The following is a 10,309-nucleotide window of genomic DNA, read 5'->3' on the forward strand; positions in this document are numbered from 1 at the left end:
TTTTTTTTTTTTTTTTTTTTTTTTTTTGGTAATTAACTTCGTTTAAGCTAGGGTTAAGATCTAAGCAATTCTGGGGCTGTGGTTAAGACTCTGAACTTCCACTGCAGGGGGCGCAGGTTCGATCCCTGGTCAGTGAACTAAGATCCCACATGCTGCACAGAGTGGCCAAAAAAAAAAGATCTAAACAATTTGGAAAATTCTGGATAAATATAATTTCTTTTACTGGAATTTTGATGAACATTGCGAAGAAGGTGATATATTCTCTTACCTGTATCTGGGAATGTAAGGATTTAAGTATTAACTTTATATATATACATATATAGTATTATATATAACATATATATATATTTCCTTACACTTGGGTTAAATAAACATTGATATAATTTAGACCTACTGTTTCTAAAAGATTATGACCAATAAACCCCTTGTCACCAATACAGGCAGGAAGCAGAAGACCTCATACTGGGAACTGATGACAAATCTGAGATGGTGTCACATGTATGCCAGCACCTGTTCTCGGGGCCTTCTTATTGGATCTCAGGTTTTTGAAGACTTTTGTTAGGTAGTTTTCAAAATTGGCCTAAGTTTTCTTCAGTCCAAAATCACAGCTGAATTCAGAAGGCCTGATGAACTGAGAGATTAAGTTTTAGGCTGTGCATTGCAGTATTCCTTGATCTTTATTCACTTAGAGTTCTTGCAACACAGAGGCAGAATGTCTACGTTTCTTGATAATAATTGCGCGTGTGCTTCAGCAAAGAAGAGAAAAAGAAACTAAGATTTACTGAGGGCCTCAGAGAACTTCTTTAAAGTAGGAATTATTAATCCATTATAGATGAGAAAAATGAGGCATGCAACTCACAGGTAGCAGAGACATGAGTCCTATCCTGGTTTGTCTGCTACAAAACTTTTCCCACTAGGCTACAGTGCCTACTTACCACCTGGAGTGGCTCAGACACTAGGAAGAGGATACTTGAAAAGGGCTGAATCTCCTCACACCTCTTGTGCGTATCTGTCTAAATAACTACTCTGTTGTTATGAGTTAAACTGTGTTTCCCCCAAAAAAAGTTATGTTGAAGTCCTGACCCCCAGTACCTCAGAATGTGACCTTATTTGGAAATAGGGTCCCTGCAGATGTAATCAGTTAAGATGAGATTATTCTACAGTAGCGTGGGCCCCTAATCCAACATGACTGGTGTCCTTAAAAAAAGATGGGAGTGACGCTTCCACAAGCCAAGGAAAGTCAAAGCTTGCCAGGACCCACCAGAAGCTGGGAGAAAGGCATGGAACAGATGCTGCCTCACAGACTCAGAAGCAACCAACCCACACCTTGATCTAGAACTTCTAGTGTCCAGAACAATGAGATAAATTCCTGATGTTCAAGCCACCCCATTTGCGGTACTTTGTTATGGCAGCCCCAGGAAAATAATACATCTGTTAATGCAACTCCTGTCAAGTAGATCACAAACTTTCAATGAAATGGTAACTAAGACTTAAAATTTATCAAGCTGTTTTTAAATACTAGTAAACACATTTATGAATACTATATTTCAAAGGGAGGTTGTTGCCTGTTGTAACAGCTTATTCAGAACAGTCTTTCTGAAAGGGAAGACTGGACCTGAAGCCTGTACATTAACCCAGACAGAAGCAGTGAGTGTGGTTATGGTGTGAATGGTGGGCTATTAGGTTCAAATCCCACCAGGGTCACTTGCCGGGTGTGTCACCTTAAACAAGGAGCATCAGCTTTCCAAGGCCTGGCTCCCTCATCTCAGAATGCACCTAATCATCTCCCTGCAAGAGGCCGGGAGTATCAGAGATGCTGTGTCCAAAGCACCTGGAACAACCCTGGCCCATGCTTCAGGCACCTGTCTGATGGCTCTCACATACCCCTAGCCCAGGCACTGCAGAGTTGACAGGGGGCCCAGCTGTGATGACAGTCCCTGCACCCTTCCAGGGAGATGGTTCACAGCATCCATTTTCTCTGAAATTCTGGCTCTCATCAGTTCATTTTTTTAGGAAGTCATTGTACAATGATGATCAGCCTGGGTTATGTTTGATCTACCTCATCACTCATTCCACATATATATTCTAGATTCAATTACCTGAATCACTCCTTCTCTTAATCAAAGAAATTTTACATTAGAAGAAATGTGTTCTATCAATCCAGCAGTTTTGACTACACAAAACACAGCAGTCTAAAAACAAATGTCCTCTGAGGACAGAGGAAAAGGACTGTTAGAAAGCCAGGGCCTCCACGCATTCTCTGCAGAAGCAAAATGCTGTCCCTGCTGCTGGAGGGACACCAAGAGGACGTGACCGCTGGATGGCCTGCGACTGGACCTGGGAAATCACAGGCTCCTCACCCCCTCCCCTGTCCTTGGAATGTACCTTCTGCCCACTTCTCCCACACTAGGAGCGGTTCCAAGGGTGCAGCCTTGAGACAGTAAGGCTTTGTTGAGACCCTCTGGACGGTGTATGTGACTGAACCCAGTTAAGGCCTCTCTATAAACTTGTAAGATTATGGTGGGCAGGCGCAGAGATCTACTTGTCCTGTTGCCCAAAACAAGCTTGGTAAGTAGGTTTCCTTGCTTATTAAACCTGCCACCTACCCATCTGGAGTCCTGCCTCTTTCTTTGGTCTCTGCTTGCCCTCCGTGCATGGGGGCTAGTTTCAGATTTCACCTGGGAAGCTCCCAAGGTTTCAAACCAGCACATGCAGGTCAGGAACTCTTGGAATCACATGGACATTAATATTACTACTTAAATATTCTCAGGTGTATGATTTCTCTAGAAACCATGTGTTGTTTCCCAGTACCCAAAGTATCAAATATGGGGAGATTTGGCATAAGAAATTAACACACAGAGCAGTGGTTCTCAAATGAGGTCCCTGGACTGGTAGCATCATCACCACCTGAACGCCTGTTAGAAATACAAATTCTTGAGCGCCCATCAGACCCACTGAATCAGAAACTCTGGGGGAGGGGCCCAGCGAACCCCATCTAAGTACTCCAAAGCATACCAGAGTTTGAGAATTACTAACATAGCGAACGAGTTAATAGAAAGCAATAGTAAGAAATAATACTTTAAAAAGCACAGTAGTTTAAGACTGTGAAATACAAAGGTATATAGCTGTCGCCACCTCAAAAGCCCTAAACTTTTGGTTTGCTACTAGTAATAAGGAACGCTCTTTGTAACAATGACTTGAACTCACCAAGAAAGTTCAATTAAACTGTGTGTGTTCTGAATGAGAAAGGATAAAAGCACGCAATTTATTTTTCAAAGGTTTATTGAAGCTATAATATTAAAACAACTTTAAAGGTTCAGTGAGCCAAAGACTCGGTTTTGATTTTCTGGAATATTCCATCCTCTAAAACAACACATTCTCTGAAAATGCTGTGAATAAATCAGGAATCACTGTAGTTGCTTGTTTTCATTTTTCTGAGAATTTTGTGTCACTGAAAAAAAAGCATACCTTTAGTTGTTGCAGAGTTGCCACCACGAACTGTCTGTAGCCGTCAAAGTCAGCGCAGGGGTTTCCCATGAGGAAGAGCTCCTTCAGGTGGATGTTGTGTTGAAGGGTTTTCACACTGCTCAGCTTGCCAATGAAATTTACCGTCAAGTCAAGCTTTGTCAGCCCTTCGCATCCTGCTGAGAAATGAAAAGGAAAAAAAGCCAGAAAAATCACACAGGCAGTAAAATGTGTACAATAACACATCATAGAAATAACAGTTGCAATATTTTAAGTCTGTTGATTAATTGCACTGCTTACCAAGAAATGTTTTTTCAGAAACCTCAAAAAGCCTTAGTCTTGACTCACTTTTCTATCTGTGTCTCCCCTTACTTTCTTTCTTTTTATTTATTTATTTTTTTTGCAGTGCACGGGCCTCTCACTGTTTTGGCCTCTCCCGTTGCGAAGCACAGGCTCCGGACGCGCAGGCCCAGCGGCCATGGCCCACAGGCCCAGCCGCTCCGCGGCATGTGGGATCCTCCTGGACCGGGGCACGAACCCGTGTCCCCTGCATTGGCAGGCGGACTCTCAACCACTGCGCCACGAGGGAAGCTCTCCCCTTACTTTCAACCCCTTAGTCCCTCCAGCCAAAGGAAATCATTTTCCAGCCCGTATCCATAAGCTCTGGGCTGTTCACATTTAGATTTGGTCACTATCTGGCGCGACTGCATCATGTTGACAAACTAATGGAGCCTCTTCAATGCACTATGTCACTAGAAGAGTCTGCTGCACGTGGCACAATCGACCATGGACTGTCTCTTAAATCTCTCAACTGTCTTGAAACTCTGATGTTACTCTTTCCTTGTCCTCCTTTGCAATGAAGTCTATTCCTCTTGATCTCTTTTGCAGACTTTCCCACTCCATCAATGTGATGGAGATTTCCATCCTTGACCCAATATTTCCTCTCCTTATGGTCTTGATGACAGTAGTCATGTTCACTGGTTTCACTAACCCCAGATTCTGATGACTCCCAAACAATAACCCCATGTCTGACCATCCAACTGAACATCACACTCCTGTTTCTACATGCCCGCAAGACATATCACATTCAACATGTCCAAACGGAAGTCTCCATGTTTTCTCTCACCCTCTACTCCTCAAGACAGTTTTTCTGCCTTCTTTACATCTAAACTCTATCGACGTCATCACCATTTTGGTATCAGATGTGATTCAACACCAAGAGTCAAGTCAGGGTTAACTAGGAAGTTAACCTAAACTATCCTCTTAGCCCCTTCATGTCATCAGTCATCAAGCCATGCAGATCTTAAGTCCTAACTTCTTTTTACGTACTTCTTGTCCACTATAATCCTATTACCAATATTCCAGTTCAGGTTCCTGTCACCTTTTGCATGCAATATGGTGTATCTCCTAACTCGTCTCCCTATTTTGAGAACATAGGAAAGAAGGAAGGAAGGAAAGAAAGACGGACAAAAGGAAGGGAGAGAGGGAGAAAAGGTTTGTCAAGATGGCTGCTCCTCTTCCCCGCTCTTTCCTTTCCCTTCCCTTTCCTTCTCTTCCCTTCCTTTCAGAACAACTAATTCCTAAAGCCATCAGGGGAGGCAGAGTAAAGAAGGAGTAGAGAGGCGAGCGATAGCTATGTTGGCCAGAGCAGAGTGGTGGAGCCCAAACAGGACGAGGACGGTGTGCAGAGGGCTGCCCTGTGCTGGAAGCCGGGGCCCCAGCAGTGAGGGGCATCCCGGGTGCAGGTGGTCTGGCACGAGTACAGGAGCCCAAGCCCAGTGAGGAAGGCATCCCTGCAGAGAGGGATGGTGGGTAGGAACCTGGGCAGGATGAAAAGAGCATCCACACCAAAGACAGCCAGCCATCGGGTGTCAGTGCAGACAGGATGGTATCAACAAGGAAGGGCAGCCTGACTTGAGGAATCAGAGCCCAAGGAAGGTAGGGAGGGTGTCCTCACATGATACCCAGCAAGAGGCATCGGAGACCAAGTAGAGTGAAGAGGGGTCCACAGGGGAGCAGCGCCATGAGCAAGGTGTCAGAGCTCGGGGAGGGCGGGGTGGACACCCTAACGAGGGCTAGCGTGGGGATTGGGAGCATAAGCCAGGGGAAGAAGGCGCCCGCGGAGGGGCCCACCTAGGGTTGGGCACGGAGATCAAGCAGGGCAAGGAGGCTGAGCCATGGACGGGCCACGCAGAGGGGGTGTCAAGAGCTCAAACTGGCTGAGAAGGCAGTAAAGAAGCCTAATGCCCTGGGTCAGAGAGGAACGTCCCAGCCAAACTCTTGCTGAGTTCCTCACCCACAAAACTGGGTGGCGAAAGAAAGCTGTTTCGAGGCACTAAGTCCTGGGGTGTTTTTTTTTCTCGCTGCAATAGATAACTGGAACTGTGAGGCAAATAAGCTAAGAAATGAACAAAGTTCAACAAAGCTACAAAGTGGGGACAGGAACCGAAGCCCAGGTCTGCCCAGCTGAAAAGCCTCTCTGAACCTGTCCACTAGAAGTTCTCTTTGCTGACATCAGCTATTTATTACTAATGTATCATCATGACCGTGACCATGACCATCACCGCAAAACTCTCAAGCTAAAGCAGTGTTGGGTCTCTAAGCACAAGCAGTTGTAGTCATACCCGTGTGAGGGGTGAGCTGAGGCCTGCAATTCCTACATGGAAGGAGAGAGCCAGACCAGCCATCCTCTGGTGGGAGGAGAAAGGGGGAGCAAGAAAGGCCAGAGGTTAGACGTGGGTCAGTAGGCACGTGAGCGTGACCACTCCCCCCAACAAAGTGTTCATTCAAAACACCAGTCACCATAGATGGGCCCATATCCCGTGTCTCATTACGATATCCCGTTACGTGACACGAAAACATAAGCAAGGCAGATAGACAGGGATAAAGAACCTCGGGGGCAGCGAGTGAGAACAAAATCTGCACCTGCCACGTAGGAGGTCAACAGACGATGCCTAAAATGAGAAAGAGTAGAGGACGCCCGGTGTAAGCAGGTTACTTGGAAACATGCAGCAGAAGAACGAAGGGGAGTGGATGGTGGTCGCCTCTAGGGGGCAGGACTGGGGGGGTCTGGTGGCATTGACAAGAGGTCTGCTCTTCAACACAAGTATATAGACATCACTTTGACTTTTGAGACTGTCTATTGCGTTACTATGGTAAAATATGAATTACTGAAAAGCCGAATAACCAAAATGCACAAGAACAAATAAATACTTTTACAATATTCCAGACTCAGCTACACATGTGAAGGAAATTCAGTAACTTCATATCTTCAAAAGTAAATTTTAAATATGTTGGAAAGGTTATGAGATTAAAAATATATATATATATTTTTTTTTTTTTCAGCATTCAATTTGACAATACACAAAATAGGCTCTTAAGTGTTTTTTTGTTTTTTTCTCTTGATCCAGAATTTCATTAGGGAGGAAAAGGTCCCAATCAAATACCTCAACTGGAAACAGGTAATTTGTACAAAGCTGTTCAGAACAGTTCTATTCACAAGAGCAAACATAATTAAAAACACTTCAAGCACCAAACAATAAGGAGTTATTTAAAGCACATCAACATATTTGATAATTCAGTCATTAAAGCATAGTGATGTGAATGAACTAAGCCACTATATGAAGAATGAATATGAAACTAGACATATAAATATAATTAAGTTTATATCTCTGTGCCTGTATGTCTGTTTTACACTGGCAAAAAAAAAAAAATGTTAGATGGATTTTATGAAGTGTAAAGATATATTTGGGGTAGTCTGACTTAAGATACAGGTTACCTGGTATTTCTTAAGTTGACTTTGGGAGACTCTGAGAGATATTTTAATTATGTTTTTCTTCCATATGAGAAAAGACTGACATTTGAAAGACTCCAACAAGCTCAAAAATTCATATAATTTTTGGATTTTGCTGTAATTTTGTAGATGCAGAACCCTCCAAATGTTCATTACATTTTTCAAAGTGATGAATCTTAATTTTTCTTCTACTAGGCCTACACATAAGAAATTAAACCACATCTGCCATTTGAAAGAACAATTCTTGCTGAACTAGACAGGCTTGAGAAAACCTCCCTCCTTCAACTGAGTCCCACCCTTCAGCCCCTGTTCTGTGAAGATCAAGCTCAGTGGCCCACGGGGGTCTAAAGGTCACTGAAACCAACATGCTGATTTCCCAAGAGGAAGAGTTGACACTAATAGAAACCCCATCTCTCCTTCCAGGTTTTAAGGGTGGGAGAGGAGGGGTGGGATGGAAAAAAATCTTGGTGAATCCACAACAAGGAAAAAAGAAAAAGAAGGATACAGTTATGTTTTGCCATGCAGCAAAACAAACAAAGAAAAATCCAACTTATGTTTTAAATTATACTGAGATTTACTCAAGTATGTGAGCTGAGTATATATATATATATATATATATATATATATATATATATATATATCTAACTGCATTTAAAATTAAACAAGTGCATATTTGCCAAAAGATAAGACACCCATCCGTCCCTACTGCCCATCTCCCCAAACATATCCTCAGACGACCCTGAGCCCGGTGCATCTGTATTAGAGCTGGAAGGCAGAGGACCAAAAGGAAGAAGTGTCCACTGTGGACCAAGTTCTCAAAGCTCAAAAAGACAATAGTGACAATACTTCCCTCTAGTGGTTGGTGGCCGACACATACCGCAAAAACAGAACTCTCCACATCCTTTCAGATACTACTTTCTTAACGAAAATAACAAGCCAACTGAGAATGAGAGTTTTAATTATTTCTCTGACATTATAGATAGACCTTTCACTACTAAAAAACACAGACATAGAGCATTTTTTTTAAGTTTTTTTTTTTTAATTTATTTATTTTTGGCTGCGTTGGGTCTTCCCTGCAGTGCGCAGGCTTCTCTTTGCAGTGGCTTCTCTTTGCAGTGGCTTCTCTTGTTGCCGAGCACAGGCTCTAGGCGCGTGGACTTCAGTAGTTGTGGCATGTGGGCTCAGTAGTTGTGGCTCGTGGGCTCCAGAGCACAGGCTCAGTAGTTGTGGCGCACGGGCTTAGTTGCTCCGCGGCATCTGGGATCTTCCCAGACCAGGGCTCGAACCCGTGTCCCCAGCATTGGCGGGCGGATTCTTAACCACTGTGCCACCAGGGAAGCTCTAGCGCAAATTTTGTTATTTCATTTGTTCACATGTGGATATGGTAACAGGGCTGGAGAGTGGTAGCTGGGAAAGAGCAAAGGCTCCATTTCTAATGCAGAAAAATGCCAATAATGGAAAGAACCGTCTCAGTTCCAGCACTGATGACGGTTTGGGGGCTTTGACAGTGATGACATTTCAGGTTCTGAGGATGAACATTAAAAATGTATGATGAATATTTATGTCTTTATTGATATATGACCTTGATGGCCCCTGAAATACTGATGTCTACACTAGGAGACAAATAGGCTAAAATCCAACAGGACTTAAATAATGTCCTACTAATTTTAGCTCTTGGAAGATGGGAGTGGGGTGGGGAGAGGAGCTTGCCTGCCTCTGCCCCAAGCCCCTGCCCACCCACACAGAGCCCACAGTGGCCCTGCCAGCCAGGCCAGAGGCTGGATGTGGAAACACCACCTCACAACTGCAGAATAAGCCCACACAGCCACCTAATCAACCAAATTCTTTGTGGTTATCAACAGACACCAAGTGTTACTAGACATTTCGAAAAAAAGTAACAGCACAAAATAGAAGCCTGCAAAGTAAAATAGGAAACCTCCCAGAATAACAAGACAAAGAGGTTTTAATCGCGGTGATGGTTTCACACGTGTGTGCATATGTCCAAACGCAACAAATTATATGTATTCAATATGTGCAGGCTTTTGTACATCAATTATACCTCAATAAAGCTGTTTAAGAAAAAATTGTGCTCTAAAGGACACCAACAAGGAAGTTGACAAGAAAACCCACAAAATGGAAGAATATATCTGCAAATCATTTATCTGATCGGATTCTAGCGTTCAAAATAAAGAAATAAGTCTTACAGTTCAGCAGCCAAACAACAAATAACCTAGTTAGAAAATGGGCAAAGATTTTGAATAAAGAAGATTTCTCCAAAGAAGATATACAAATGGCCAATAAGCACATAAAAAAAATGCCCAAACTTATTAGTCATTAGGTGAATGCAAATCAGGACCACAATGATATACCACTTCACACTCACTATAGGATGGCTACTATAAAAATAAATAAATAAATAAATACATGAAAACTGAAAATGACAAGTGTTGGCAAGGATGTGGAGAAACGGGAGCCCTCATAAACTGCTGGTGGGAATGCAAACTGGTGCCGCTGCTTTGGAAAACAGTTGGGCAGCTCCTGAAAACAGTGAAACGTATAGTTATCATAGGACCCATCAATTCCAGTTATCATATGACCCATCAATTCCATACCCAGGTACACTAAGTTAACTGAAAACAGATGTTTATGCAAAAACTTGTACATTAATGTTCACAGCAGCTTTATTCATAGTAACCAAAAAGTGGACTCAACTCAAATACCCATCAACTAATAAATGAATAAACAAAATGAGGTGTATCCATATGATGGAATATTATTCAGCCCTAAAAAGGATTAAGTACTGATGCATCCTACAACATGGATGAACCATGAACACATTAGACTAAGAAGTCAGAACAGGGGCTTCCCAGGTGGCGCAGCGGTTGAGAGTCCGCCTGCCGATGCAGGGGACACGGGTTCATGCCCTGGTCCGGGAAGATCCCACATGCCGTGGAGCGGGTAGGCCCGTGAGCCATGGCCACTGAGCCTGCGCGTCCGGAGCCTGTGCTCCACAACGGGAGAGGCCACAACAGTGAGAGGCCCGCGTACCGT

At 43.4% G+C, this 10,309-nt stretch overlaps 1 protein-coding gene across 1 annotated transcript in view; it reads right to left on the bottom strand.

The window, feature by feature from the left end:
- The window catches only part of DNAAF11 (dynein axonemal assembly factor 11), a 73,486-nt gene that overhangs the window by 52,569 nt on the left and 10,608 nt on the right, over window positions 1–10,309 (bottom strand). Inside the window, exon 5 of the mRNA XM_007448006.1 lies at window positions 3,469–3,644. Within this exon, the coding sequence (XP_007448068.1) occupies window positions 3,469–3,644 (176 nt within the window). The remainder of the gene's footprint in view (window positions 1–3,468; window positions 3,645–10,309) is intronic.

The sequence above is a fragment of the Lipotes vexillifer genome, unplaced genomic scaffold (genome assembly GCF_000442215.2).
Source record: "Lipotes vexillifer unplaced genomic scaffold, Lipotes_vexillifer_v1.1 scaffold796, whole genome shotgun sequence".
In the NCBI taxonomy this organism is placed as follows: domain Eukaryota; kingdom Metazoa; phylum Chordata; class Mammalia; order Artiodactyla; family Lipotidae; genus Lipotes; species Lipotes vexillifer.